Consider the following 27,838-nt stretch of genomic DNA (forward strand, 5'->3'; position numbering starts at 1 on the left):
CACCCAACTGTTCTCTGGCGAACATACAAAAGAACCCAAAATAACGCTGAGGGGTTAAGGGGGACATCAATCTGTGGCTGTGTAATCCAAAACCTTCACCTTCCCCTTAATACCCATCAGCCCACCCTTTAATACCCACACATACCAGGACATAGTAGGGCCACAACAAATGGTGCCCGACAAAGGGCAGAGTTCACCCAGGAGCACTTGCGCACACACATGTACATCAACACGTATGTGCAGACCCAGAGAGATGTGAGATAAACTGACGGAACACGGATGAATGAAAAGGAAGCTAAGAGGGGGAGTTCCCTACTTAGCTTGGCAAGACCGATCAGAAGAGGCGCTGCCGAATATTTGTCAATCCCCTCATCTGAAACACCCCCTCAGTGAAGAAGACCCCGGTTGCCTGACCCGTCCTGCCACTAGAGGGGTTCAGGCTTCAATTTAAAAGCGGAGTGGGAGAAAGACAAGAGCTGAGCCAATCGATAAATACACGGAGGATGTGTTTCATCCGAGCAGACGAGGGATGCACGGCAAAGGGCAGGGGTGGATTTACGCCACGGACAGGGTTACATGTCGCAATTACAAAAATAAAAAGCCTCCTAAATCATGCTATGCAAATAGAGTGCCAATGTGACGAATTAGACGAGGCCGGGCTGTCAACCACAGTGCTCAAGAACACACTTAAAAAAAGGGCCATTAATGCCAGCTGGCTCGCTACAAACGGAAACTACCAGGAATCTCTGGCTGCTGTATGTTTAACATTTGGAAACTGGGCCAAAATGGCTTCCTAACAACAGATTTTGTTCAAATAGAGTCTAAGATATAAGATTAAACCACTTATTAATGGCGAGACCTTATTTATAGGGGGACTTCCTGGTTACACAGCCTTTAGTATAAATAGACATGGATACCTGGTAAACAAAACAAAACAACCAAATTATGTGAAGGTATCACCTTCAGCGACTCGAATCAGCACATCGTGCCTTCAGTTTGGACTTAGCCTTTGTCAAGCATCTCTCTTCAATCTGTCATAATACCACCAACTGTGTGGATGTGAAACCACTGAATGGCCTATAAATCATGAGCATGTGTCATTACAGCTATTCTTACTCAAATGCCTGGGGAAAAATACTTATCAAAACCTTCAAATTGATCTTTTAATTCATGAGATATGAGGGATAATGCCAATCTCAATAGTTCTTTGACCTGTTGAGTGCGTAAGAGACACTCGTAACAATTTCCAAGACCCTGTAAGATTGGGCTAGTAAAGATATTTTAAAGTTACACTGCTTGCAGTGAAAGATAAAGCCAGAATAATGGGAAAATCTATCTAACCCTTCCACCTACGATAGATGACACAAGCAGTAAATCTGCAGGGAGAAGACTCGCACCTGTCGCAGGGAATCAAATGTGCCTCTTTAACAACGTAGTCCTTTTAGCCAGATAACGTGGCCAGAGACGCGAGTGACTGACAAAATAACACACAGTTGCTGCCCTTCCCTCCATTAGAGCGCACAATGAGTGTGTAAGGGATCGTAATGAAGGACTCCCCTGAGGCAACGCTTGTTGCCTCTGCTGAGGATGTGTACTGTCAGAGCTCATTAAATGAACATGAGACCCGCAGAAACGTAGGGAAGACAGTCCGTGTGTGGGGTTTGTTTACAATACCAGATTTAGCTACTGATGTCATGTAATATGGACACCACCATGTGGCTCCAAATGTGTAGGCTGGGGAAAAAAAAAAACAACCTATGTTCTTTACATGAAGAGAGCATATGATGATGTTGATAATACAGATGGTCACAAACTCATTTTAAAGAATGTACATTGTAGTGAATGTGTGGGGGAGTTTTCTAATTGACAAATTTTATGAAAGGAAAAAGGAAACCGGTAACATGTGTTAATGTGGCAACAGTGTCATCGTGTGGACATACATTGAAATAACAGAATTATTCATTCTGCTGAAGAGAAAAATATCTACTGTGGTTAAAGTGTATCTGTCTAAGGTTTAGTATCCTGCTTCATCTTTTTTAGCATTGAAGAAAATTGTCAAGCAATAGTTTGGCCCACCTCTCTGCCTTTGTGAGTGACGAGGGCGGCGAGTGGCTTGGCGTAGAAGCGGCTATAGCTGAAGCCCAAACATCCGTACATGCTGTTAGCAGTCAACTTCAGAGCTTTCTGCCGGATGTCATACTGATGGAAAATCAGATTTTGTTTAGATTGACAAGATTAGATCAAATGTCATAGAATAGGTGAGAAGGTAAAACCCTAATTAAGACCCTGACTTTAACCGGAACCTTCTAGTTAACAATGCGTACCTGCAGGTAGGCGTCTGGGTTGATGTCCTGCTGTTTCATCAGCTGTTTGACTTGTTTACGTCGCTCCACCAGCTTCCTAATCTCTTTGGGGAGAATTCCCATCTCCAGGCTTGAATCTGGAATCTCGGGAATCTCTTCTTGATCCTCTTCCTGTTACCATAGAAACAATACAGTAAGTGTGTGCTGACACTTTGCTGAGCATTGTTATCGATCTCCGTCCAGTGTGCCACAGGTGAACACGCACACACCTCATTCTTTCTCTGCAAGTTGTGAGCCTCTCTCTGCACGGTGGTGAAGCAGATATTGAACTCCTGGATGATTGAGGGGTACAGGCTGTTGAAGTCAAGCAACAGCACAAACTTGTCATAAAAACCTACAGAAGAAAGATAGTGAGGGGTTTCAGGAATAGACAAATGAGACACCAATGAGACAAAATAGACCAAAGAAAAAAACCCTAACCCTAAAAAAAAAAAATCCAGTCTTACCAACTTTGGGATCCAGCACCAAACCTCCAGCATAGGCGGCCTTTTTCTTCCGCTTGCCTTTCCCCACAGCACCTTCGTCTTCTCCTTCACCCTGAAGAGAAGAAGCAAAAGAGTCAAGGGTGTAAAGGATGCAAACAGAAACTTTGTGACTGTCTTCAATTTCACCATTTCCAGCTGGGTCTTTTTGAAGGAGGGTTTATCAGGAACAATGTAGTTTTTCTCATGGAAGGCGTGAAGCAGGAGAAACTCGTTCCTCTCAGAGCGACCGCCCATCAGAGTCCGGGACTGTGGAGGAACCACAGGAGACAATGTGTGATTAAAGCAAAATTAAAACAATATCTGTGTTTTGTGGAAATTCAAAAGGCTGCTATCAGGTTTGATTATTAAACTGTGCAACCATGACGTTGCCAGCGATGTTGGTGATCTGCAGGGCCAGAGGCAACACATTCAGTTCACACATCATCTGCAGGATCAACTTGGCGTCCGTCCACGTCAACTCCAGCAGGCGAAGCAGGTGAGGGGAGTTGCTGAAATGCAAACACAGACCCATTTTTCAACACACAAATGTTTTGGGGAAAAAGATGCAATGATGGTGGAAAATGTTCCAGCAGACCTGTAAAGATTTCTGATGTTTTCTTGAGGAACCGTGACTCTCTCCACCTTCAGGATGTGTGCGGTCAGTTCAGTCAGGTGGTAACTTTTACAGCGTATTAGCTCCTTGGCTGAGATCTCCACATCACACACCAGGCGGCCACAGGTGGCGCTCTTCTCTGCGAAGGCGCTGCGACCCTGAACGACACAACAATATAAAACGCAATAAAAAATAAATCTCTTTTGAGCACTTAAGTCTTCTTACCCCTAATTTGGGCATATTGGCCCGACGGAGACGTCCAATTTTAGACCAGTGGGGGACTTTGCAAACGCTGATTCTCTGCAAAATCACTTCTAAATCGAAACCAAAGATGTCGTGACCCTAAGAGAAAGATACAAGCAAAATATATGGCTTTGCTGTGAATCCTATATGTCATAAAATGATGATGACATGCTATTATCTACTCACCACCAGCACATCAGGGTCAATTTTGTGCATCTTTGCCAAGAAGAAGCCGAGCAGAGTTCGCTCTGTCTGGGCTATTTCCACTTTTCCGTTCTGAAAAGGGAGAGAGGGGTGTGAAATAGTAAAGTCTCTGGACTCAACTGACTGATGTAATCTGGACCAGTACAAATAAGTTTAGCCCCATCCAAACTCACCTTCTTCCTCACGGCCTCTTTGAAATCATATGGGAAGATACAGTCTGATGGTTTACTGATGACTGCAAACAGAGCAAACACTGACACTTGAGGGCATGTTCATTCTCCTGGATTTATGACTCAGTTTACACGGTAAAAAAAATAAATATCTGACCGCAAAAATGTGACTGGTATGGAGGCTCGGGCGCAGCTTTGTCCATCTGGAACTGATGGTGGATGAGAGCTGCCAAGGACACGATCTAGAGAGGAAGAACAGCAAAACCAGCATTAGGTAACAAATCCTTATTTAAGAGCACGAAACAATGTCCGACTGTGCACTCCAACCTCGTTGTGGAGCGTTTTGGGGTTCTGCACTGTCTTGAGGCTGATGGACATGACGGTGAGGGGTGGGGGCACCAGGTCTTTGATCACACTGATCAAGTCAGGCTTCAGGGCCAGAGCCTCCACCTTACACCAGCTGACGGGCTGACTCATGCGCTCTGACAGAAGAATGTGCACATTGGGTCACTATAACTGTTAATAAATATATAATGGTAGAGCAATTCCGTCCTTACGTGGCGTCGTGACGTCGAGCCAACACGGGCCTTTAATTTTCCTGCTGAGCAGCAGGTGCTCCAGAAAGGAGGTGTTGGTCCCAAATATGTGAGAAAATGTTGAGGCCTTCAGGTCTGAAGGTAGTGCAGGAAACTCAGCCTGTGAATAACAAGTCTCGTCACTTTTACTGCATAGCCACACAGAATATTTGTGCCTGTCTACTCACAGAATATCTGACTTCCAGGTACTCGCCGTGACTGGAAACATCTGGAATCTCAAATGCGTAGTTCTTCTCCACTTTCTAAAAACAGGAAACGGAACAAGCAGCAGTTACATTCGTGTCTCAGAAAGTTAGGCAGCAGCAGTTGGTAATTCTGACCTTTGACTTGTATTTCATGATCTTGAACTTCTCGGAAAGCTCATTAAACTCCTGGTAGACATCCATCATTCCTACAGGCGTGTCAGACACCTCCCCAGTTTTGGGGTTTACTCTCTGTTCACAGAAGCACAAACATGGTGAAGCAAGTCCAGATGACCCCCACACTCTGACAAGCTAAAGACTGACAACCTGTCACATTAACTCAGAACAAGCAGGTTACTCACATACTCCCGAGGCAGGAGATACATGGTCCTCTCAATGTTTCTGACTGTAACACAGCAGCTGACGTGAGACTTGGCTGACTCGATCCACACTTTTCCAAACAGGTACACCACACCTGGGCCACAGGTGACACATAACAACCAGGATATAGTTTACAGCCTTGTCTGATTGACCAGCATGATCATGGGATACCTGGATGGCTGTATGGCTCTTCAAAGGCATCCAACCAATAGAAGCGGAACACCTGCTCCCCATTTGGCTCCTCCACCAGGGGGAGCTGGCTGGTGTCCACTTGGATATCCACTGGAACTGCGCTGGCCCTGTCTTCTTCCTCTTGTTCCCACGAACTTTCAGTCTTGCTGGAGCTGGGAAAGGAAAGTGCAGGGAACACAGGACACCCACCCTCTGAGTCCCAAGTTGGAATAACTGTACAAAATAAAGACGATTTTTACGCCAACCTCAAAGAACAGAGAGCTGGTAAAAATCTTACAATAGAATAGGATCATGGGGTTCCATTTTAGGCTCCACTTTAGGCGCCACCTTTGCTTCTCCTTTACTTTTAGCTTCGTCCTTTACCACAGGTTTCTCCTCCTCGAGCTCGACCTCCATCAGCTCATCGAAGTCGACCTCGTCAAAGTCCAGTGTGTGACTCACTGAGAAAAGAATCGTTGAAACCTCAGGTGCTGCAAGGTTAAAAACTGAGGAGGGGGGAGAACCATGGTATCTGCATTTAACCTTCAGTTTCTAGCTCCTCCTCTTTTGTCTTGTGTCTCTCTGTTGGAGGAGCCGGGATGGAGGAGGGGTGACGGATGGACGGTCTGGCTGTGCTATTAGCTGGTGGTGGCTTGATGACCTTGGATTTTGACCCCATAGACTCCTGATGTTACAAATATGAGTATTGTGGTTTAAACTATAAATAAGCAATATTTCAACATTTAGATCACAGGCGGATGACTGAAGGACACCTTTGACATCTGAGGTTTTATGGAGAAGGGGTTCATGGGGGATCCATGAGACTTCTTTTTCTTAAGAGTGACAACTGGTGGAGGAGTCAGAAGAGTTTTTTTCTGCAGAAAACAGAGAGAAACGATTATGTATAAAACTGCTTATGGGAAAGTAAAGTTAAATGTCAAAATGCAAAAAAAATGAACCCACCTCAGAGTGCAGGTCTTGCAAAATATCTCCTAACAGCTCATCTTTGGATAAATCCACATCTTTCTGAAAGAATATTGCAGAATGCTAAATCAAAAACAGGTTCAGGTCAAGACTTGAAATGCAAGTGAGCAAGAATGCCAATGCACCTCAGCAGGTCTTTTTACATTGCTGTTCATGAACAGGCTCTTAATGGTGTTCGGCTTGGCAACAATACATTTCTTCATGTTTTTCTTTGCGTCTGCTCCTTTAGCACCAGCTCTCCCTGTGGATGAAACACTCTCATTGGGTATTTCAGCCAAGGTACATGAAATAACACTGAAACCATACTTTTGTACCTTTGTTTTCCACAATGTCTTCTTCCAGGTCATCGTCAAAGATCTCCCTTCCATCCTCAACATAGCCTATTCCATCTGAACGAGAAGAAAAACATCTCTCACACACACCTATATACCTGCAGCTGTGTGACAGATTGAGACCCACCATCATCAACAATCCAGTCGTCTTCTTGTCGGTCTCGAACAAGCTTTGAATACTGTTCTTCATCCACCTCCTCATACACACTTGTCAACTCCTCCACCTGGAAAACATCAACACTGGCTGAAGGTAGATGAACCAAAGCAAATGTGCTGTTAATATAATAGACTACAAGTATTAATTATTCTAATCCTTGCGTTGACTTAATAAATACCCTCAAATATCTAAAATAGCAGTCATGTCAATTTGATATTTAAGTATTTGCCATCTGTCAGAGAAATTATTGTTATACTGATATTCAGTCTTCCGACCAAAGATACTGATACCTTATATTTGATTTTCTCTCCCTTCTTGGCTTTCTTGAGCTGATCTAGGGCCGACATTCTCCCGGACTTTGCTCTCTTCTCCCGTCTCGAGCGAGACTTTGCCAGGCCGCAGGTATCGCCTCCATCATCTGAGGAAAGGAACACACACGACCACTCAAGCACCCGCACGAACATGGCAGACAACTCTGCTGTCCCAATAAAACTGCACCAATCCGACGTTTGTGGAGTGCAGATACGCAAGGCGCACACTAATAGTGTGAATCAGTTCTAATAAAGAGGTAAATTCAAATAGTAATAGCCAATGTCAATTTTCCAGAATGCTAACTAACGAGTTAGCTTTCTTCTTGGCTACATTGAGGAAAAAACTTCAAAACCTCCACCTAAACCCATGATTAAACAACCCTCACCGCCATCCGGAGCGTCCACGTCTTTGTCTGGGTGTGACACCGGAGCCATGACTTTCACTCTTTTGCTGTAATGTTTGCTGAATGACAGCTGCCCAACTCGGCGGGAGAACAACACAAAAACAGGACCGGATCGTCCGCGCCAAATTCTCTTCCCGGGGACTCGAGTGTAGCGGATATTACGTCACTGACTCCTCAGCCAATAAAGTTGAAGCTCTCGCTATTTCATTTATCCACAGGGTAGCAGTATTGTTCCAAATAACAGGCGTTATTTACTCAACATACGGTTATTATTATTCAGTTTTTCTGTTTATTTCCCCGAAATTATAAAACATATACTGTATGCAAACGTCTCCATGTAGCTACGTTTTAAAAGTATGAATTAATTTGCACTAAATTCAGTAGATTACAGGGTTGAACTGCTCTGTTCGGATTATTTTAGTGTGTCAGTGATGTCTCACGAAGACGCTGTTTCCGTGGCGACCGTGGGGTGGGGTGAGGGGGTCAGGAGAGGCACAATGGGACCCTGTCCCAGAATGGGGCCAACTTCTTGCAACAATGAGCGCACAGAGGGTTGTTTATTAGTTATTCGTGGATCCTTTAAACTGTAAATCGTATCACGCCTTTATGCAGAATTACTTTGGTGTGTGCGTCCATTTTTAAGATATTTTTCGAATATAATTTATTTACTATACTTTCGCTCTATGAAGAGTCCTCACCAGTACTGTATGATCCAAACCATATGGTGTACAGTAGAATGTCTGCTAAATGGACCGTGACCCCCACAGTTGTCACCTTAAATCAGTGCCGAGCAGATTATCCTCACGGACGGACGGACTTTTTGTCGCTCTTTCTATCTGCTTCATCAGAGCAAACACTGAAGTACACATCCAAGCAGACAGACACAGGAACCGGGCGAGCACCTGTTATTTCCACACGACTGTTCCGATCTAAAAGTCATGGTAAAAAAGAGACGCGTCTGGACGCACTCCTGCTGCGCAGCTGTTGCACCTCTTTGTTGCAGAAAAGGACAGACGAAGGTAAACAAGTGCGCTTGCGCCACGAAAATGAGTTTGAATCGCTATTTACTTATTAATATTTTTGTCAGGCGGTATCCTAATTAGATATTTAATAGATATTGCGAGTCGAAGCATTGTTTTCTCCGTGTTTTGCTTTTTGTTTGTAAAATATCAACAATAGCCAATGCCTAGTCTTGACTCGTCTTACCTAGAACTGATGGGAGAATGTGAAATATCAAGGTAACATGAATTAAATTAAAAATGAAACCAAACTAATTAAACGTCATCACCGGATTTATCGCCCGCTGTCACACTGGGGAGAATCTTGCTATGGAGCCCTCCTCCACCAATCCTTACTGCTGATGCTAGTCTGCAGGATCTATGCTCCCATTGGTTCGTCTCCCGGAGCTTTTTCCTCCTTTTCTGTATCCATGGTGAGCCTTCGTGTCTCGGTGGGCAAAGATCGTTTATTAAAATGATGACTCACTCATAGCAGATCTATTTCAATACATTTTATCAGTTCAAGATACTTTTGGCTATGGCGCGATGAGGCTTTTGTATTTATACAGAGTAAAAGATTTAAATGTATTTTTATCTGGGATGTAGTATGACTCTCGTTTTGCAGTAAAATTAGCAAAAGAGTGATACCTCTTACCCGCTTCTCTTCTCTGCAGCCGAGGATAGGAGGAGAGAGTCAGGGAGGTAGAGTAGGAAAGAGGGGGCGTACAAAGGAGAAAGAGACTGATGAGGAGGGATACTTCAGCTCACTGATGCTGAGTCACACAACAGAGACACTCCAGCTACATCTCATGAGTGTGCGCGTTTCAGCATGGAGGAGCTTGAACACACCTGTCCCCATCCTCGGACGGTAGGACATGTCAAGTCTGTGCGTGATCGTGCATGTGTTTATGTGCAGAGACACATAATGTGACTGAAAGCTTGGTGGTAATGTTTCATTTGAGAAGAGTGTCTATCTTTCTTCATCTCTGATACCTTTGTTTTCTATTCCCACCGACTCTAAACCATTTTAAACCAGATGTTGATAGCATATGCCAGAGGAAGGCTTTGCAGGACGCTTGTCCTGATAGGCCGTTCGGTTAGTATAAGCTTCACCATCTGCTCTGGCCAGTGTGTGAGCCAAATCTCTGTTGTCATTGTGTCCAAGGGTGCTGCAGCTGAGGGTGTTCTCCCCTTGTTGCTCTGTCTTTCACATCACCTTAAAGGGGCAGTTCACCCCAAAAGCAACTAGAAAAAAAGCACCAGAGAGAGCAACGGTCACTTACACCCATCGCAGAACAGTAATACAAGGTTACATAACATAGCAGGTTGCTTTATGGTCAAAGCTCCTTGTCTTTGATCTTGGGAAGTCCCTCTGGAATAAGGAACATCATAGAAATTTAGCCATCACCAACATTTCCAAAGAAATTATTAAAATCCATACATGTTTTCAGGCAGGCACACATACATACATACATACATACATACATACATACATACATACATACATACATACATACATACATACATACATACATACATACATACATGCATACATACATGCATGCATGCTGGCTGTCCCATAACTTCTTTGGCGGAGTTAAAGATGTTTTCATCTTTGACATCTCCTGCCCTTATAAAATAATGATAAAACATGCTTAATTATTTAATTGGCTGCATTTAACATTAAAAATGAACTTTCTATTAATAACTGCACAGGTTTGCATACCCACCTGTCAACGGCATTTTCCTGCCCCGGTTCATGCTGGGATTGTCTCCGGGACCCACTTGACGCTGATCAGAAACAAGCAACATTTGACAGTGAATTAGTGGCTGGATGACTGAACCCTGCAAAAAAAGATATGTATTTGTGCTGATTTAACAATAATTAAATAAATCACTGCAGTTTTCAATATGATCTTTGCATTCAAATTTAAAGGTGATTTGTTTTCTTACATTCCTCAAGAAAAACAGTTTCAAAATGATAAAGATTTTTTGGAGTTATTATATGTGCTCGGTGCTCTTTGTTTCAGTTTTGATCATCACAAAGGCTCATCCAGACCCAAAGGAGACAAGTGATTAAATGCCAGATAACCATGTAGATCCTGAACGTTTGCAGTCATTCCTCCACAGTCTGTGTCCATGTTTGCTGCTGCTGTTTCAGGTGTATGTGTCGACGCCATTTGCCAGTCCTGTTTCCAGAGACTGGATGTATTCTTTCATCCTCCTATTGCTCTCCCACACATTTCTGCCCTGTGTCGATTGTCTTTCAGTGGTGTAATCGAGTCCCCACAGTCAACAGATGGCACACTTCTTACTTTCAAGCAGGAGCAGTACACCAGTTTCACCATGTAGCCTCATCAGCCGCTAAATCTGATTTACATCTGTTTACATGCTAATTATTTTCTCTTATAGCTTCTTCCTTTGCATATACTGTCTGGAGCTGGAAAACATAAATGACTGCCCCCCTGTTCTGTATGGATGTATATCTCTGTCCCTGTTTGAATTTGTGCTTCAAATCAAGGTTCCAGTGAGTGATCAATCATGCTAAATGCAGTTCACCGCCCTTCCATCCATTACCCCAGTATGGAGCAGACTTCAGCCATGATCAATTACTTAATGGAGGCCATTGTATCTTTTCAGACTGGATATGTTGTATGTTGTAGCAAACATCTCCATAATTCACTTGCTTTGTTTGGTGTTCTGTCTGTCCCAGACTCTGACAGCACCTGCCATCTTCGCCAGGGAATCTGGCTGCGATTGTCAAGCCCCTCATGAGAAACTCACTATGGTTCAAGCTCGCAGAGGAACCCCAGGTGCTGCTCCATCCTTCCATCCTCCTCCAGCTCCATCATCCACAATGCTCTCCTCTACTTTTACTTCTGCATCTGTGTTTATGATGAAACGGCTATTTCTGATGTATACAGCAGCATCTATTACCATTTATTCCAGTTAATACTACATTTAACTACTTCTACTACAGGTTAATGCTGAGTTACATTAACCTGTTATAGCTTAACATCACGTGTGCTATCTTATTCAGTAAAACAGCTAATCCTAATGTAGATCCAAACTCCAGAGACAAGGCTTTTGGGAGTTATTATTTTGCAATAATAATCACTCCAAACACCTTAGATATACCTAGTAAATGAGCTAATACAGACATGTATTTGATATTATTTTATGCTATGATCAATGTTGTTTGTGGTTTCAGTGGACCGACCAGTCAGAGTGTACGCAGATGGCATCTTTGACCTCTTCCACTCCGGACACGCTCGTGCTCTCATGCAGGCCAAGAACCTCTTCCCTAACACCTACCTCATAGTGGGAGGTAGGACGGACACACTCAGAAGACACACAATGTCACAGTGTGTAACTATCATAAAATGTTTCTTATAATGGACGTGTTTTGACGAGGACTTCCTCTTTCTGTGACCGGGACAGTGTGCAGTGACGAGCTGACTCATAAGTACAAAGGTTTTACGGTCATGACGGAGGAGGAACGTTATGAAGCCCTGAGGCACTGTCGCTATGTTGACGAGATTTTGAGAGATGCACCCTGGACTCTCACCCCAGAGTTTCTGGAGAAACACAAGGTGTGTGTATATGTTTTATTACCACCTGTGTGAATACGAGTGCTAGCTACTCTCCGATACCTTGATTTAGCTGTCTGAGTTTCATTTTGCAAGGATCGACCATCATCCTGTCTTTGTCTGAAAGCCTATGATGTTGACGTTCTAACTTGCTGGCAGAGGTCACGTTGTTGCAGCGTTACCACAGGATTTACTTTCACTATGCTACCATCTCTGAAGCAGCCACCTCAACTGGAAATTGAAAGCTTTTATTATTGCAGTTTCACAGAAGCAGCTGCTGTGTGACCTCAGCATATAGAAATACAAAATGTTACTGTGGAGGTGCAGATAGATGTGTAGATGTTTCCATCAGCAGCAGCAGCAGGTATTATTCAACTTCCATTGTTTCTGTCACTGTAGGAAAACTGTGTGAATGTTAAAGGAGCAGATGAGAGGAGAGGAGAGGAGAGGAGAGGAGAGGAGAGGAGAGGAGAGGAGAGGAGAGCACAGAGCACAGAGCACAGAAACACATACAAAAATACACTATTTATGCAAGCCGCCGGCCGAGTGGGTCAGCGGGGCCGGCTGGGCAGAAAAACTACACAAGAATCAGCATAACTTTTCTACTTGATGAGGAGGAGGAGGAGGAGGAGGAGAGGAGAGAGAGAGAGGAGAGGAGAGAGAGGAGAGGAGAGGAGAGGAGAGGAGAGCACAGAGCACAGAGCACAGAAACACATACAAAAATACACTATTTATGCAAGCCGCCGGCCGAGTGGGTCAGCGGGGCCGGCTGGGCAGAAAAACTACACAAGAATCAGCATAACTTTTCTACTTGATGAGGAGGAGGAGGAGGAGGAGGAGAAGAGGAGAGGAGAGGAGAGGAGAGGAGAGGAGAGGAGAGGAGAGGAGAGGAGAGGAGAGGAGAGGAGAGGAGAGGAGGAGGAGGAGGAGAAGAGGAGAGGAGAGGAGGAGAGGAGAGGAAACCATGACCCAGTGGGGTGACAGAGACCTGTCAGGTGATCATGTTTCTGGACCCTGGCAGCCTTGGCCTATAACAGCATAGCTAAGATGTTAACCTAATGATTAGACGACCCCCTAAGTAAGATAGTTTGTCTGTCTATGATAGTAACTGGAACTGCAGAATTAGTAACAATAAGCTTTTTCAAAGAGGTAGGTTTTAAGTCTGATCTTAAAAGTAGAGATGGAGTCAGCCTCCCATACCTGGACAGGGAGCTGGTTCCATAGCAGGGGGCCTGGTAGCTAAATGCTCACCACCAATATGGAAGGTCACTTCCTGTTTCAGTCACATGACTGTCACCTGATCATCACTCCAGGATGTTTAGTGTATGAGGGATGAACATAAAGCTAGATGAGGTCAAGTTTAGGGCATTTAGCTGTTTCTGCCAGTTGTGTAGGTGGGTTCTTATGGCTTCGTGTCTATGTCAAAATCTCATTATAATAGAATAAGATGACATATTGTGTGATTATGGGGAGTTTCCTACCTCATGTATATGTCAGTGCAGCTTTTTGCGATAGAGCGTGTCCTTTGATTGCTCCTCAGATTGATTTCGTGGCCCACGATGATATCCCATACTCCTCAGCAGGAAGTGAAGACGTTTATAAACACATCAAGGAGGCAGGTGAGTGGGTGTCCAGGGACACATAACCCATTCTCTCCAAAACAGGCGCATGTTTTAATGTTTTGTCTACCAGGGATGTTTGTGCCAACACAACGGACTGAAGGTATCTCAACCTCCGACATCATCACCAGGATCGTCAGGGACTACGACGTCTACGCCCGCCGCAACCTTCAGCGCGGCTACACGGCCAAAGAGCTCAACGTCAGCTATATCAACGTAAGGCCGGCGCTGCTTGCAGACATCTAGGATATTATTAAAACTGCGTAACTGACTAACAGTAACCCTTCTCCCAGGAGAAGAAGTACCGGCTCCAGAATCAGGTGGACCGCATGAAGGAGAAAGTGCGAACGGTCGAGGAGAAGAGCAAACACTTCGTCTACAGAGTGGAGGAGAAGAGCCATGACCTCATCCAGAAATGGGAGGAGAAATCACGGGAGTTCATTGGCAACTTCTTGGAACTATTTGGACCTGATGGAACCTGGGTGAGCTACTGCAGAATACCGATAAATCGCTGTAATTTGATGGAAGGCTTCGATTGGCTGATGTCCGTGACTTTGATTCTCTTTCTACAGAAACAGGTGTTTCAGGAACGCAGCGGGCGAATGCTGTCCTACGCCCTGTCCCCCCGGGAGTCGCCCTGCAACAGTCCCCCACGTGAACTCTCCCCCCTGCGCTCTCCCTCGCCCCCATCTCCCCCCACCCGCTGGTACAACGCACGGCCCTCACCCCCAACTTCCCCCAAGGGAGCGTCTGCCTCCATCAGTAGCATGAGCGAAGGGGATGAGGATGAGAAGTAGATGGACTGTGGCGGTCACGCACACTGCCAAAGGATCACACACACACACACACACATATATTTCTATGTGGGGACTTTCATAGGCAAATACATAACCCAGCTTCTTATCCTAACCCTTCCAACTACCCCCCCCCACACCTCACATGGCCCCACTGTACAAGTAGAATGAGGATTTTGGTACTCAATATGTAGTAAATGTGAAAAAAAAACACAGATGTGATAGTAAAGATCCAGTTACTCTTGAGAAGACACTTTTTCCTGCAGACAGAATGCTTTCCTGATTTAGAGCCGGGCTCACGTCACCTCAATGTCTTTTATGTCTCTGTAGCTTCTTTTTTTTATTCAAATCAGCCATGTTTTTGTAATCTTTTGCTATCAGGGGTTGTGAAAAGGCAACCGGAAGTGGATTCATTGTGTTACAGCACCCCTTTAACAGTTGAGAATCAACATAAGGGCATACCTCTCCGTGCTAGCTTGCACTAATGTGGCATAAATTGTTTTTCAATCATTATATAACAAATCACTACATAACATGATGACCTGTTACTCCTCAAAGCATTAATTTACTTGTGTCCAATTAAAAAACACTGTAGAATAAAATATACCCCTAAAATGAAGGGGCAAGGGTTAGTTTGTTCTACCATTTACAAAAAAAAGGAGTCTTCCAATCACACCACCACTCATCCATCAGCAGCCCACTCCCATTTAACTATAATCTGCTTGCATTTATTTCTTTTTCAGACATATGTCTTCTGTATTTTATCTGTCTGTACCTTGTAAGACGGTCTCAGTCATCAGATGCTGCTGGAACTTTTCTCCAGGACTCTGCTGATACTCGAAAATAATCCAATCGCCCCAGGTGAACCATCAGGTCCAAAAGCTGGAAAAACCCTCCATGTTCTTCTCAACATACATAAAAGAAATACAAAATATTATCTAATGCAATGAAGAGACCTTTGTGTGGACCTGCACTGAACTGTATGTACAGACTTTGGGAATGTGGCTTTTTAAGTCAAACACCTTGACATGTAAATTGAACAATGTATGGATAAAAATCTCAATCCTGTGTTAATGACACACAAGGTTTTTTTTGTTTTTAATGGTTATTTCTGTCAGGTGGTTAATAATCACATGCTGGACAACTGTTACGTGACACACTCCCCATGTTTTTGGTGAGGGAAACCTGAACAGTCAGCGGTTCACGTGCATTCAAAATAAAGTATTTTACTGAAAGCTGATTATGAACCGAGTCCACAATTGTTCGGTACAGAAAGTTCTTTAACAGTGGAGGGAGACGCCACTGGAGTGAACACATGGAGAGTTGCCGATTGTTGCATGATAACCAGTGATGGAGGCGTTTGGCAGTGATGGATGAGGGTGAAGAGGCAGAATTCTTACTTTTCACATCAAGTGGCACTAAAGGAGACGAGAGAATGGAATCACTCTTTTTTATCTCTGACATTTAGGTTGTAGGTTACTACATTACCAGCATAGTCATATACTTTACACTCCATTTACAGGGATTTTGGTATTCTCTGTTGTTTAAAACAACAGCTATATTTGTGGGTCTGGTAAAGTGCACTGGGTTAAATAAATAGTTCAGTAGTACCCTGTAATCAGTGGCCACTTTAACCACTCTTTCCTCTGTTTGTAGGCCCTATTGTTAAAAACACACAAAGAAAAATGGTCACATAAAACATCTTGAGGATTGTGAGAAAACCAGCCATTTAAATTGGTGATATGAAAAACAGGACCTCATGTAAAACTTTAAATTCTTTCACTGAAAAGTGAGGATGAATTAGCCTTGAGCATCCTGCTAATGTTAACGTAGCAGAAGCTGCAAAGCAGATGATGTTTGGCTGCTCTCTCATTATTTCATGCTGACCGGTGAGCTCCTCTGTGGGGAATAATGGAGCACACATTTGTGGCAGACAAAGCTGTCCCAACTGGAGCTACTTTGGTCCTTGGGCAGAGGATAAGTAAGGCGACTGCGCTGGAGCGCTAGCAGAAAACACATCACCAATGATCAATTAGTGAAGCAGCAATAAATAAATAAAAAGCTTATTTCTACAGTCCGTTTCCTACAGTACATTTCTGTATGTTCAGTCTGGTCCCATAAGGCAATCATCGCATAAAAATCCTGGATTGTAGAACATTAAAAATAAGATGTATTCTTTATAGTTTCTCACTCTACAACATACTGGCCAAACTGTCAATGTAAATAAAGAATCTCTTTCTCAAGCAACTCAAAATAATGGGTCATTTGGAATAATTAAACATCTAAGAAGGCCCATTTCAGACCCAGAGCTTTCTTTACAGCGAGGCGACACTGGTTTAGGTTCAATAAAAATTAATAGTCAGCCTAAGTGTCACTCACGTTACCACACAAAACAAACAGTGGGAATCATTTAGTCCAAAAGTGTTTTTTTTAACTCCATCTCAGTGCTAAGGGCACCACAATGCTGAGCTACTCTTACGAAGGCCGTCACTGTCGCATATAAATAAAATTCCATGCCCAGAGCTTTCCTAGAGCTTGAGCTGCTGCAGTGTAAAAGTCACATCCTCAACCAGAGGTTAAGTTTGATCATGCATGGTCAGCAGCAGAGCGCAGGCATTTATGCTGGTGGTAGGTTCAGGCAGTTATCTGTTGGCTTTGTAGTTGGACTTGCTGGCATCGCGCGGCTCTTTGCTGGGGTTGCTCCAGTCGTCCGCCTCGGCACTGGTCTTGTAATGTCGCCAGGCGGACTTGTTGAAGACAGGAAGGCGCTCGAAGGACTCGCTGGACAGGGCCTTATATCGCAGCAACAAAAATGGAGATAAGAGTTGATTTTAGATAATGCTAGAGGGATGGAGTCGAGGGATGGAGTCGAGCTGCTTTAAAGAACACTTCACCTTCAGATAGATGACTGCATCCGTCCCTACGCCCTCCATGGAGTACAGTTTCAGATCACCTTGAAAATATCGGGCATAGAGCCTTGAAATTGGCAAACCGTAGCCAAAACCAGCCTAGAGAGCGAGGAACGGATGGCACAAGTTCAAAGTGGGGTTTAGCACGTGAATGCAGCTAATTTTCTGACCACGTTGAAGGATTGAGGACAAAGAAAAGCTGCATATCATCTTTACCAGAGGGACAGCTCCATGTTCCAGACTTGGCGTGGGAGCGGTGGAGTACATGTAGTGAAACAGGCGATCTATCTTCCTCAGTGGGACTCCTCCTCCTCGGTCACTGATCTGAGCACACATTGTGGGATTGATGGAGTCACGTGTTGAGGCTGAGGTATAAACAAACAGCAGTTTGATACATCTGGTTTACCTTTATAGACAGATCTTCTTTACCCAGGGTGACTTTGGCTTTCACAGGTGGTAACCCCTCTCTGCTGGTCTCGTGGAGCTCCACTGTGGCTCTCATTGAGTTCTACAAACACCAACATACTCGGCTCAGCACTATCCTCACAAAATCCTGATTGTGCTATAATGAAATTGAATTTAAAGTCCACCACAGCAGCAGAGTCCCTTCCGCTGATACTGACCTTGAAGAGCTCAAACAGCATGTGGAACAGATGGGACGGCACGTACACAACCTGGATAGGCTTTCCAGCTGCCTTTGCTTATTTAAAGACGGAATAACAAAAAGGCTGGTTGTCTCTGAGGTAATTAGATGGTGAACATTGTAATTGCAGGTTTATATTTACCGACGGAAGCTGCGTAACATTGTGACTCACTAGAATCGCATACAGGCTGAAATTAAGGAAATCTTACTGTTAAATTCTTCGATCTTCAGCTTCGGAGCAGCCAGGTAGTATTTCTCACACAGCATCTTGGCGGTGTCGTAGGCATCTGACAATGAGGGCACAACAGCGTGAGCGCGTGCTGTCATCAAACAAAGGACTTGGAGTCCTTGTCGGGGTCACTTAGAGTTCAGATATGGGTCTACTGAGCTGGAATTGTAGACACTGCCATTATGTAAACATGCCATCAGATAGGACTCATTCTGGAGCTGTTTAGTTATTTTAGAGGGGGTTCGGCTGATATGTATACTGTAGTATAGAAAAGCCACCCAAAGAGAAGATCTGCAACTTAAATTTTCAATCTTTTCCAGGACCTTTGAGAAGGGGCTCGAGCAACAGTGCAGTTCTAAGCTGTCACCAAGTGTTTGGACACTCAGCAGATGGAGATAATATACAACTCATGTTCATATATATGCACCAGTGCAAATAAAAGGGAGAAATTGCTTCAGTTTTACTTATCGGTGGATTACAATAAAAAACGTTTACGTCATTTATTATGATCACTTGTGTCAGCGGCCATAAAAAGATTGTTGCTCATCATCTTATTTATTGAATGGGTGCAGCCCACACCTTCCTACCTGAAAATCTGCAATGTTTTATGATCTTGGGCTGGGCTCATGCTCATCAGGATTATGGTTCCTCAAAAATAACCTCTGACTGACATATTTGATGAACCACACACATGTCTGCAAGTCACCACTTAAAAGTGTTTTAGGAGTATGCCTGCACATTTATGGCCTACAGTTTTAAGTGTTAGCATGTTGTAAATGCTAAGACGTCAAGATTATACTGAAAAACTAAATTTTTTGACCTAAAACTCACCGCTAACAACTTCCGCCACACTGCAGGTGGGATCGATGCTTCCAATGTGTTTGGGGTGGGCAGGGTTGGTGTCATTGCCAAACAGGAGAGCTGCACATAAAATCAACATTAAGAGAGAGACAAGGCGCGCCAAGGCAGCCTCCTCTGAAGAACGCTCACTGTGCTGGTTGATGAGCATGCGGAAAGAGATGCGGTTGGTGTAGAAGCGGTCGAGGAAGTACTGGACGTTGCTGCTGATGAAGGGGTCGAAGCCAAATTTCTCCTTGTACTCGATGACCCCTTGAGCCATAGTGGGAACTACGTCATTGTGACGGTTACGGATTTCAATCAGAAGCTCCAGGAAGCTGAGAAAGAGTTACAAATAAAACAGCCATGCATACACCAAAATTAACATTAACCCTTTAAATCTTTACAGTTGTTCTAAAAAGAACGACTTATCCAAATCCTTATCAGTGTCCCTCCTATAGGCATTGTTATAGTATAAATATGAGTCTTTAGCTGTGGAGCCAGCAGATATCTGTGGGAGTTTCGGGGATTAACTACTTCGATAGGACTATAGCCCTGATGTGTTGCTCATGTACACGTATTGTTCTTTTATGACTTTATTTTTATATTATCAATATATTGACTTACTCATTTAGAGTGTGAGAATCCTCTGGGTTTCTGTTTTCATAATCCAGCAGCTCAACAAAGCTCTGCATGTACCTGCGGGACACAAGCAGAGGTTTATATAAAAGCAGCCTTTTCACAAGCTTGACAACATAATTTCTGACACAATTCTCACCATTTCTGCACTAGTTTAACAGAAGGCTGGCTGAGCAGCTTGTCGGGCAAAAGGTTGACCTCCTTCATGGTGTTGGCCAGCCGTACGGGCAGCTCCTTACGCAGGAACATGTAGGATGTTTTCTCACATGCATTTTCCCTGCCTGAAATTACAAAAAAGCTGCATTCTTCTGAACTTCTGTGCTTTGGTATTTGAATGTTTAAATATAACAGTCAACTGTGGGCCTACAAACTTTGCAAAATAGATTTAAGTGGTGTCTAAAATGAACATTTTGGATTTTGGTTGTAATTTGACAGTGGCTCTGCAACAATCATTTTTTTGTAGATTCTGGAAGTTTCAAAAGGGTAAACAGGATTTCCAGCTGAAAGGTCTGGTCAGACACTGAGGTTGGTTCCAATTTCCAGCCTTTTTGAATATGATACTTTCAGCTCTGCTCGCCAGACATCTATTTACTGCCTGCCGACATTAGCTTGAACCATTCAAGGAAATCCTAAATATTGTGATGTAGCTGAGAGTATTGGAGTCATGGAAAGCTTAAGGGGGATTTCTGAAGAGGGTCTAAACAGGAAAAAAACAAATCACTTTTATGTCATTTTTTCTCCAACAAACGTTCCAGCTTCTGTAATTTGTGACTGCCTGAACAAAATGTCCCCTCACCAGAAAAAAACCTACAGGAAATCTGTTTTGTACTTCCCAGCTACTTAAAAAGGGAACAAGGCTTAAGTGGTTGCAACACATGGAAGCATAGTGAAAGGAAATTTTCTATTAACGGTACTCAAAGCAAACATTTCTCCTGATTGAGCAAGTGCACATAAGGACTCCTGCTCTTCTTAAAGGTACCCAACAATGACTCAGCCTCAGAATGACACAAAAATCGACTGCAGCTGTCCAAGCATGAACGCTTACAAACAGCAGAAATTACATAAGAGAGATGACTGTTTAATCAGAAGATGGATTAAGACCAGGATTAAGTTACAGTCACCATGTCTTGTGTCATGTGCAGGACATACTATCCTAGATAAACGCCTCCACGTAGTTTCTTTTTAATTCATATTTCATAGAAAATGAAGGCGTCACCAGAACAGTTATAGAAGAGCAAACAGCTGCTTTAAATGAATTTAACCATAACGATGGCTAGTTTTCCACAGCAGCTTGTACAGGACATCTATTACTAACTCACTAGAGCTAAACTGTGACATTTCAGACAGAAAATCAACAGGATTTTGTCCCTGTTGCGGTGCAGGAAATGTAAACAAGGCGATCCGATTCGCACATTTCTCTTTTAAGATGACAGGCGACTTACCAAAATCCAGAAACTGCTTAATGGAGAGCGGAGAGGGCGAAAACCTGGAGTAATATTCGATTTTAGGGTTGGCGTTTTTCAGCAGAAACGTGAAAATCCTCATTCTGAAAGTTTAACAGAAATGCTTTGATCTGGACTTGGCATAAGATTCAGCCGCGCGCCACCACAACATCCGCGGGGACAGCGTAAAAAGCTAAGCTAATGTGAGGCAGACAATACTGCTCTAACAGTGCGGTCCACATTTCTTCCTGCTTCTGGTGACAAAATGTTCTAATTATTCATCCAAAAATTAGAAAATGGTTTGACAATACAGCACAAACGATACGCATAAGTGTGCTTCCGGGCTCTGAGTCGTCGGGCTCTCTGACCAGGAAGCTAGTTCCATTCAGAGTTAGACTTCCTGCTCGGCATTTCAAAATATTATCCAAATACGCTGCTACGGTAGATGCGATAGCGTCACTTATCTTCTGCTTAAAAAAATGTAAAACTGAGTGAAAGTACATATTTTTTAAGACTCCATTGGCAAATTATATTTTTCAGTTATTTTTGTGCTTTAAAAATAGTCACTGAAATTGCTGAATGTTTAAGAAATTAAATCGATTTGTATCCACTTACTTTAACATGCGTAAAAACCTGACCCAGGTGCAGATTAAACCGAGTCAACCTCTTTGGCTGCCCCTTCATAAGCAAACAGTTCAAAGGAAGGTTTTATTTTCAAAGCCTGTGTCGCTTACTTCCAAGATTAATCGTTTATTTTGAAAGGTTAACGTACACACTTCCTTTCTTTTTGACGTTTTCAACGAAGCTTGTCAGCTGCCATCGTTGATTGGTTTAGGACCAGGAAGTGAACAAAAGCGTCAACAAACACCGTGGATGGATGGAAGGATGTATGGAAAGAAGGAAGAGTGGATGGATGGGTGAATGATGGATGGACGAATGATGGATGGATGGTGGACGGATTTCATATATTAAACGTTTGAATGTTCGCCGAGTCACCAACCAGATCGTGGTGTCGACTGCCACCGAGTGGTGCCGATGAAAAACAACCCCACAAAAATACGCAGTCCCAGGTTTAAGCTAAAAGTGCAATAATTACGGCAAAAATATACGATCGATCTATTTGTATCTAATACCACCGGAAAATCTGTACTAAATAAAATGAAATGTTTAAGAACACAATTGCTATTAAATTCAAACAGAATCCCTAAATCAATCACAATCTTTCATTAAGTATATAATGTAACTTCTTTAGTTTCTCCTGGCTAAATTTGAAAGAATTGCCCTGTCAGAATAACAGTGTTCTACTTAATAAATGTCACAGAATAATTGCAAATATAATTAATATTTATTGAATATTAATTTATAAAATCTCTTAATCACATACAGGTAGGAAGTACAAATCTCTCTCACACACACACATACACACACACACACACAGTGCTCTCACGCAGATTTAGATATTGACATCATTTTGGTGTGTTCATTGTCATGGCATTCCTCCTCAGGTAAGGGCTCGTACTGACGGCGGTACAGCAGACGGGTCACCAGGGTGATGATAAACATCTCCAGGATCAGCAACTGCTGACTCAGCACTGCGGAGACAGACACAAGTGGGAATGGTGATGTCACGAACGTCATGAACCGTGAGGGTAAAGACCCGAAGATAGTTCAGCTACTGGGCGACTTACTGTAACCTCTGGCTTTGGAGGAGAAGGGCGGGGCGCAGGCTATGGTTCCATTCAGAGCCAATATGTTGATGATGGCTGTCTGCAGCTGGCTCAGGATCAGCACCAGCTGCACACATAGAGAAAAATGTAAAAACTGACTGCTTCAACGAGCATGGACACCATCAGCATCTGGGGGTGAGTCCTTAATGTCAGGTTATTATTCATTATAAACTCTTTATATGTGCAGAAGTACATTAAAGGTCCAAAGGTTACCTGGTACATGGCATACTTTGGGATGATCTTGAGCGTCCTGAGTGTTGTCCTCAGGTGCATGAACATGATGGCAACAGGCCACAGGGCTATGATAGTCAAGATGCCTACAAATGGGTTGATCCATATGGCAGAACCGCTGATACTCAGCTGAAAAAGTCAGAATAATTAATATTTTTAGCAACGTTTTGAAATAGAGAAGGCTGTCTGTCACTGGCCTTTACATCACTTTAAAATTAGTTTTATTATCTTTTATTTAAAGGAGAAAGCACTTTAATAAATGGGGGTTACAAATCTGCCAGGCTGGTTTAATGCTTTTCCAACACTTAGTAAATAATGATGTAAAAATAAAGTGAACACAGGACATTTAAATGTCACTTATCTCACTTGTGCTACAACAAAATGCCAAATAGATCCAAAAGAAGAAATGAAACATTATTGGGAGTCACCCGACTCACATCAGACAGATCAAAGAGGCCGTTGGTGTAGAGCACAATAGAGAGGATGGTGAAGACGATCTTCAGGACAGCAAACTGGAAGGATCCCAGTTTGAGCAGGAAGAGCGAGCGCCTGGATTTAGGATGGAGGCAGAGTAAATAACCCAAAAGAAGAACAAACCCATAACTCAAAAGACCAAATGCAACATAATAAATCTCAACAGCAGCGAAATGTTGAAGAGAAAGGGGGCCACATTTTCCATGTGCAGCATTAGCGACACCCCCCCCCACACACACACCCTCCAAGAGCTTCCAAATGCTGCCAACAACACCGCCTGCAACTGATTTGTGAACAGGAAACACCCCCATATGTCCGAGGAAGGACTTGAGAACATTTTTCTTACTTTCTTATGAGTGCATTACTGTTGTTTACTTTGGAATTTTAACTGTTCGGATCAATGATATAGAACCAAAAGTAAAGCCAGAAAAGAGGGAAAGCCGACGATGCGTGCCGGGGCAAGGTTGAATGGCCATCAGTGCAATCAGATAACGGGAACGCCGATGCCACGTGTGCAGAAGAGTTCTGATGTTACATAATCTTCAAACACAGCCCCAGAAAAGCCGTACTCTTCTGCGCGGTGTGCCCGTCACCTTTCCAGGGTCTGTGCTTAATTGGTGTTGCAGAATGTTTCCATTATCCACCCGCTAATGTTGGGGTGCGTAAGATGAAACCCCGGAGTAGCTTCCAAAAAATGTTTAGTTTTCTGATGCTGTTGTTTCTGCACTTTGAGGCTAACAGGAGAAAGTTCAGCCAGAACTAATAGTTAGCGGTCTGGCAGCCTAGCTTAAAACACAGTCATTCACAGTAGCACCATGCTTATGCTAATGTAGATGGAGGATTTAACTATCTGGCGGAATCTCTTTGTCTTTATGCCCACCGGGTAATGGCAACATATGGCAAGCAGAGGCAGCAGCAGCAGCACGGCCCCGTGCTGATCTTCAATTTATGTTGTCCCGCTCGCCTCAAGAAGGCCTCATCACCGCCCACCTCCTCCAGCATGAGGATCAGGAACTTGAAGACCACCACTGCGAAGTAACTGCAGGAGGATGCAGACAGAAGGGTTACTGACAAAACCCCCAGAATTGTGGGAAGATCCGGTTTCTGTGAAGGTCAGCAGGTACTAAAACGCAGCACAGCGAGTAGTGAAAGGCGAGTGAAGCGTAGCGGAGGAGGAGAAACCCACCATGCTGAGGTCATATCGGTAAACATGGTGGCTCTGGGGATCCACATGGCCAAACATGACATGGTGCCAATCACCTAGACAATGTGAGTTAGGTTTAAAAAAAGGGTGCATATCTATCATCGGTAATAAAACGATAAATGTGTTTGTATGTCTCACAGGTGCTGCCCCATTGACCCAGATGATCACACTCTTCTTTTTGGCTGGCACCTTCTTGTAGATGTAGACGCATTCCTCCAGGTAGACGAGCATGGACATGAGCGCCATGAAGGTGAGCATCGAGTAGAGGATGAGGCCGAAGATGTCCAGATCTGCAGGGAACAAATGAAAACATTAATGCAGAGGACCCTGAAGAACACTGCCCTGGGTGGCAGGCTGAGATAAGGGAATAAAGTCACTGGATACGAATGAAACCTGCTGATTGGAAACTTCCTGCACTGATCTGGATCAATGTATTGATTTGTTTTAACATTGATTGACTAAGGACGGCGTAAAGTAAACTCCCTTATCTACAACAGTGTCAAGACTTGCTTTTATTTTGAAACTGCCTCTGTTTCAGCCTGCAGCCCAGCTGGTTTTCATTTAAATACCAAAACATTTTAGCAATTAACCAAAAGTATAGAATCTTACTGTCTTTGCATTGTTATTGTTTGTATTGTTTGTAATGTGAAACTGTTGAAGCTGGTTGCTGCAGCTAAAAATAACACAACAGTTACAACTAGTTAGTTAACAAAGTTTAATTTAAAGTAAAACTGTAAACAAATTACCTACTAATAATTACAGGCTAGATAAGTGAACAAAAACGTATGCTAGCACACCAAATACACTAAAGGCTGACATTTTTGGCCTCAAAACCTAACCTTAAGAGATGCAGATAAAAACATATAAGAGCCACAGGAAGGAAGCATGAGCAATTTTGTTATAAAGCCTTGTTTCCTGTAGGTTTTACTACATGCAGCAACTTGTTTTTCTCTGGTAGTCTATGGTTAATGAAACACACACACACACACACAAACACACACGAGTACAAATGGCCATAAACAATCAGTTCCATTAAGTGACCCTTCTCTCTTCACTCTTATGTGTGTAGTCATCATTTTCGTGCTTTTTTGTTTTTATTTCTATTCTAAAATCTTTTTTTTTTTGGGGGGGGTTCCTAATTTTTAATTAAATAAACTAAAATAAAGATTTTTTTTCCCGCTTACCCTCTTGAACATCTTAAAGCGCAGCGCATGACTCACTATGTTCAGTGAAGTCAGGAACTCTCTGTGATAAATTCTTCCAGATGACATTCGTGAAACTTTCACTAGCAGGATGGACCAGCAGCAGTTGTGAGGCTCAATGTTTCACATTTACATCCGAATGTTCTGGCTTTTTATTATTTTCCCTCATCATTAGGGAGCATTACTGAAGGCCTGAATGTGTACTAATTCCCTTTTCTGATGCTCAAGTTCATCCTCACGTTTGTGTGCGTTTTTATCTTTGTTTTACAAAGTAAAGAAGATCCCTGTACCCTAAAGATCTTATCTTAAACCTAAATCGATCTCTTCTCTGCTGCACCTGAGTTACTTTGAAACAAAAATGACACTGAACAGGAGCCACAGTCACAAGCAACCACTTCAGATTCATGAGGTCAGAGGTCCGGTGGCTGCAGTGATATTCCCACAAAGATCGTTTGTGGGGAATTAGTTTTGCTGAGTGTACTCACTAAGGATGATGTCGATGGCGAGAGGAGGCTGATCCGTGCAGCTCGGGTCAATCGAGCGGTTGGATCCATTATTCATGCTGGCGGGTCGGTTTTCCACAGCTTCCACAGCAGCTTCCAGTTGACAGGGTGAAGAATCCACACTCGTCTCCAGAATCGAGCCGTCTCAAACCTTCTGCCTCCACTTGTCCCAATCTCCGCCTCTCCCTCCGTTATAGGACGGCGGCCATTGTGACGTCACAGTGTAGCGCTCCGTTTTGTTAGGCATGCATCCGATTCCCTCTAGCGCATCTTAAGGATGATTAGAAATAGATAAGAACTGTTTAACACACCACTCAAATTCTGCACGTAATGTCAGAGAACTCTGATGGCTTGGTGAGAAATTCTTGGTTGAATGAGAATAACTCCACAGGTTGTGTAACACTGAAAAGAGGGTTTGTGGGTGTAGAAGCTTGGCTTTAAGCGTGTGTGAGTCACATGTTCTTGTTCCCACGGCAACACGTGTAAGGGTGCCATCATGTGAGGCATTCACTGCAAATCTTTTTGGCCTTTGGCTCATTTCCCCTCAGCAGGGAGGCCTGACCATTACTGGACATCCTCTACAGCTGTCTTACATTAGGCTATTCTTGAGAAATGACTCTATTTATCCAGATTCCCTGGCAGCTTCTTGAAAGCATTTCTTAGGGAAAAAGCCAGAGGTTTCTGTGTAACCCACCATACAGTATTCCCCAATGCTAGTATGAAGCAAATGACTCCTCTGGGGCAGCAAGGTGGTGGTTAGTGCCGTCACCTCACAGTGAGAGGGTTCCAGGTTTAAATACCTTGGGGTTCTGGGGCTTTTCTGTGTGGAGTGCATTTTCCAGTATCAGCGTGCTCCGATTTCACCACTCATCAACTGAAGTGTGATGGTCTCTTCTGTGTGTCTCCCAGCCACCCACCCTGTGAGAGAACTTGTTTTCAGTAGGTTGAGAGATGAATATCTGGACCACTCCTCCTTATCACACTATTGGTTTTAAAAATGCCCTTAGGTCGCTGGCATTGCTGTTGCCAAGGAAAACTTGCCCCTGGTTGAGTATGTCCTTGCAAAATGGTTGAAGGCAACCTGACAACCAGACAAAACCACAGTTTATAAAGCAGCGTGTACCAGCCACTGAAATAGGCCTGGAGGAGAGGAGAAAGGGCAGCAACCAGGTCAGGTCGGTTCAGGATCAGGTGTGCTGGTCAAGGAAGGGGGGAAATGTGT

General features: G+C 43.5%; 4 protein-coding genes across 11 annotated transcripts in view; 1 reads left to right on the forward strand and 3 right to left on the reverse strand.

Moving 5' to 3' along the window:
- Positions 1-8,992, reverse strand: part of pola1 (polymerase (DNA directed), alpha 1) — a 36,283-nt gene extending 27,291 nt beyond the window's left edge. The window contains exons 1-26 of one of the 4 annotated variants that reach the window (XM_057013482.1): positions 8,864-8,992; positions 7,151-7,278; positions 6,831-6,927; positions 6,686-6,760; positions 6,497-6,612; positions 6,351-6,413; positions 6,161-6,262; positions 5,931-6,072; positions 5,686-5,848; positions 5,388-5,560; positions 5,198-5,310; positions 4,974-5,087; positions 4,821-4,895; positions 4,615-4,753; positions 4,385-4,539; positions 4,215-4,299; positions 4,061-4,122; positions 3,870-3,959; positions 3,666-3,782; positions 3,423-3,598; positions 3,207-3,336; positions 2,975-3,094; positions 2,810-2,900; positions 2,573-2,697; positions 2,325-2,474; positions 2,077-2,199 (exon numbers count right to left, since the gene is read on the reverse strand). In XM_057013482.1, the coding sequence (XP_056869462.1) occupies positions 2,077-2,199; positions 2,325-2,474; positions 2,573-2,697; positions 2,810-2,900; positions 2,975-3,094; positions 3,207-3,336; positions 3,423-3,598; positions 3,666-3,782; positions 3,870-3,959; positions 4,061-4,122; positions 4,215-4,299; positions 4,385-4,539; positions 4,615-4,753; positions 4,821-4,895; positions 4,974-5,087; positions 5,198-5,310; positions 5,388-5,560; positions 5,686-5,848; positions 5,931-6,072; positions 6,161-6,262; positions 6,351-6,413; positions 6,497-6,612; positions 6,686-6,760; positions 6,831-6,927; positions 7,151-7,207 (2,853 nt within the window). In that variant the 5' untranslated portion in view covers positions 7,208-7,278; positions 8,864-8,992. Of the gene's footprint in view, positions 1-2,076; positions 2,200-2,324; positions 2,475-2,572; positions 2,698-2,809; positions 2,901-2,974; positions 3,095-3,206; positions 3,337-3,422; positions 3,599-3,665; positions 3,783-3,869; positions 3,960-4,060; positions 4,123-4,214; positions 4,300-4,384; positions 4,540-4,614; positions 4,754-4,820; positions 4,896-4,973; positions 5,088-5,197; positions 5,311-5,387; positions 5,561-5,685; positions 5,849-5,930; positions 6,073-6,160; positions 6,263-6,350; positions 6,414-6,496; positions 6,613-6,685; positions 6,761-6,830; positions 6,928-7,150; positions 7,279-7,557; positions 7,736-8,781 lie in introns of those variants that run through there. The other 3 variants (XM_057013481.1, XM_057013480.1, XM_057013483.1) reach the window with 3 other exon arrangements.
- pcyt1ba (phosphate cytidylyltransferase 1B, choline a) lies at positions 8,180-15,816 on the forward strand. Of its 4 annotated transcripts, XM_057013498.1 has the most exons (10): positions 8,189-8,594; positions 9,248-9,441; positions 10,290-10,668; positions 11,287-11,386; positions 11,785-11,901; positions 12,015-12,166; positions 13,704-13,782; positions 13,856-13,998; positions 14,076-14,264; positions 14,355-15,816. In XM_057013498.1, the coding sequence occupies exons 3-10, from the start codon at positions 10,654-10,656 to the stop codon at positions 14,577-14,579; spliced, it is 1,020 nt and encodes a 339-aa protein (XP_056869478.1). In that variant the 5' UTR covers positions 8,189-8,594; positions 9,248-9,441; positions 10,290-10,653; the 3' UTR covers positions 14,580-15,816. The 4 variants fall into 4 exon arrangements, with proteins under 4 accessions (XP_056869475.1, XP_056869478.1, XP_056869476.1 ...); XM_057013496.1 differs by having other exon boundaries at positions 10,290-11,386; XM_057013497.1 differs by lacking the exon at positions 10,290-10,668 and having other exon boundaries at positions 8,192-8,594.
- pdk3a (pyruvate dehydrogenase kinase, isozyme 3a) lies at positions 15,647-21,657 on the reverse strand. Of its 2 annotated transcripts, XR_008946919.1 has the most exons (12): positions 21,276-21,657; positions 19,973-20,114; positions 19,822-19,893; positions 19,348-19,532; positions 19,189-19,278; positions 18,338-18,415; positions 18,109-18,185; positions 17,892-17,993; positions 17,702-17,809; positions 17,471-17,584; positions 16,188-17,368; positions 15,647-15,994 (listed from the first exon to the last, which is right to left on the reverse strand). XR_008946919.1 is itself a non-coding variant. In XM_057013489.1 (11 exons), the coding sequence occupies exons 1-11, from the start codon at positions 21,376-21,378 to the stop codon at positions 17,219-17,221; spliced, it is 1,221 nt and encodes a 406-aa protein (XP_056869469.1). In that variant the 5' UTR covers positions 21,379-21,657; the 3' UTR covers positions 15,647-17,218. The 2 variants fall into 2 exon arrangements, 1 of the variants encoding a protein (XP_056869469.1); XM_057013489.1 differs by having other exon boundaries at positions 15,647-17,368.
- A 944-nt stretch (positions 21,658-22,601) lies between these two features.
- slc51a (solute carrier family 51 subunit alpha) lies at positions 22,602-26,984 on the reverse strand. The gene is made up of 8 exons (XM_057013499.1): positions 26,599-26,984; positions 25,050-25,201; positions 24,894-24,967; positions 24,588-24,746; positions 23,671-23,782; positions 23,216-23,362; positions 22,964-23,069; positions 22,602-22,867 (listed from the first exon to the last, which is right to left on the reverse strand). The coding sequence occupies exons 1-8, from the start codon at positions 26,672-26,674 to the stop codon at positions 22,719-22,721; spliced, it is 975 nt and encodes a 324-aa protein (XP_056869479.1). The 5' UTR covers positions 26,675-26,984; the 3' UTR covers positions 22,602-22,718.
- Between the last annotated feature and the right edge of the window lie 854 nt (positions 26,985-27,838).

This window comes from Takifugu flavidus, chromosome 17 (genome assembly GCF_003711565.1).
Source record: "Takifugu flavidus isolate HTHZ2018 chromosome 17, ASM371156v2, whole genome shotgun sequence".
Lineage (NCBI taxonomy): Eukaryota > Metazoa > Chordata > Actinopteri > Tetraodontiformes > Tetraodontidae > Takifugu > Takifugu flavidus.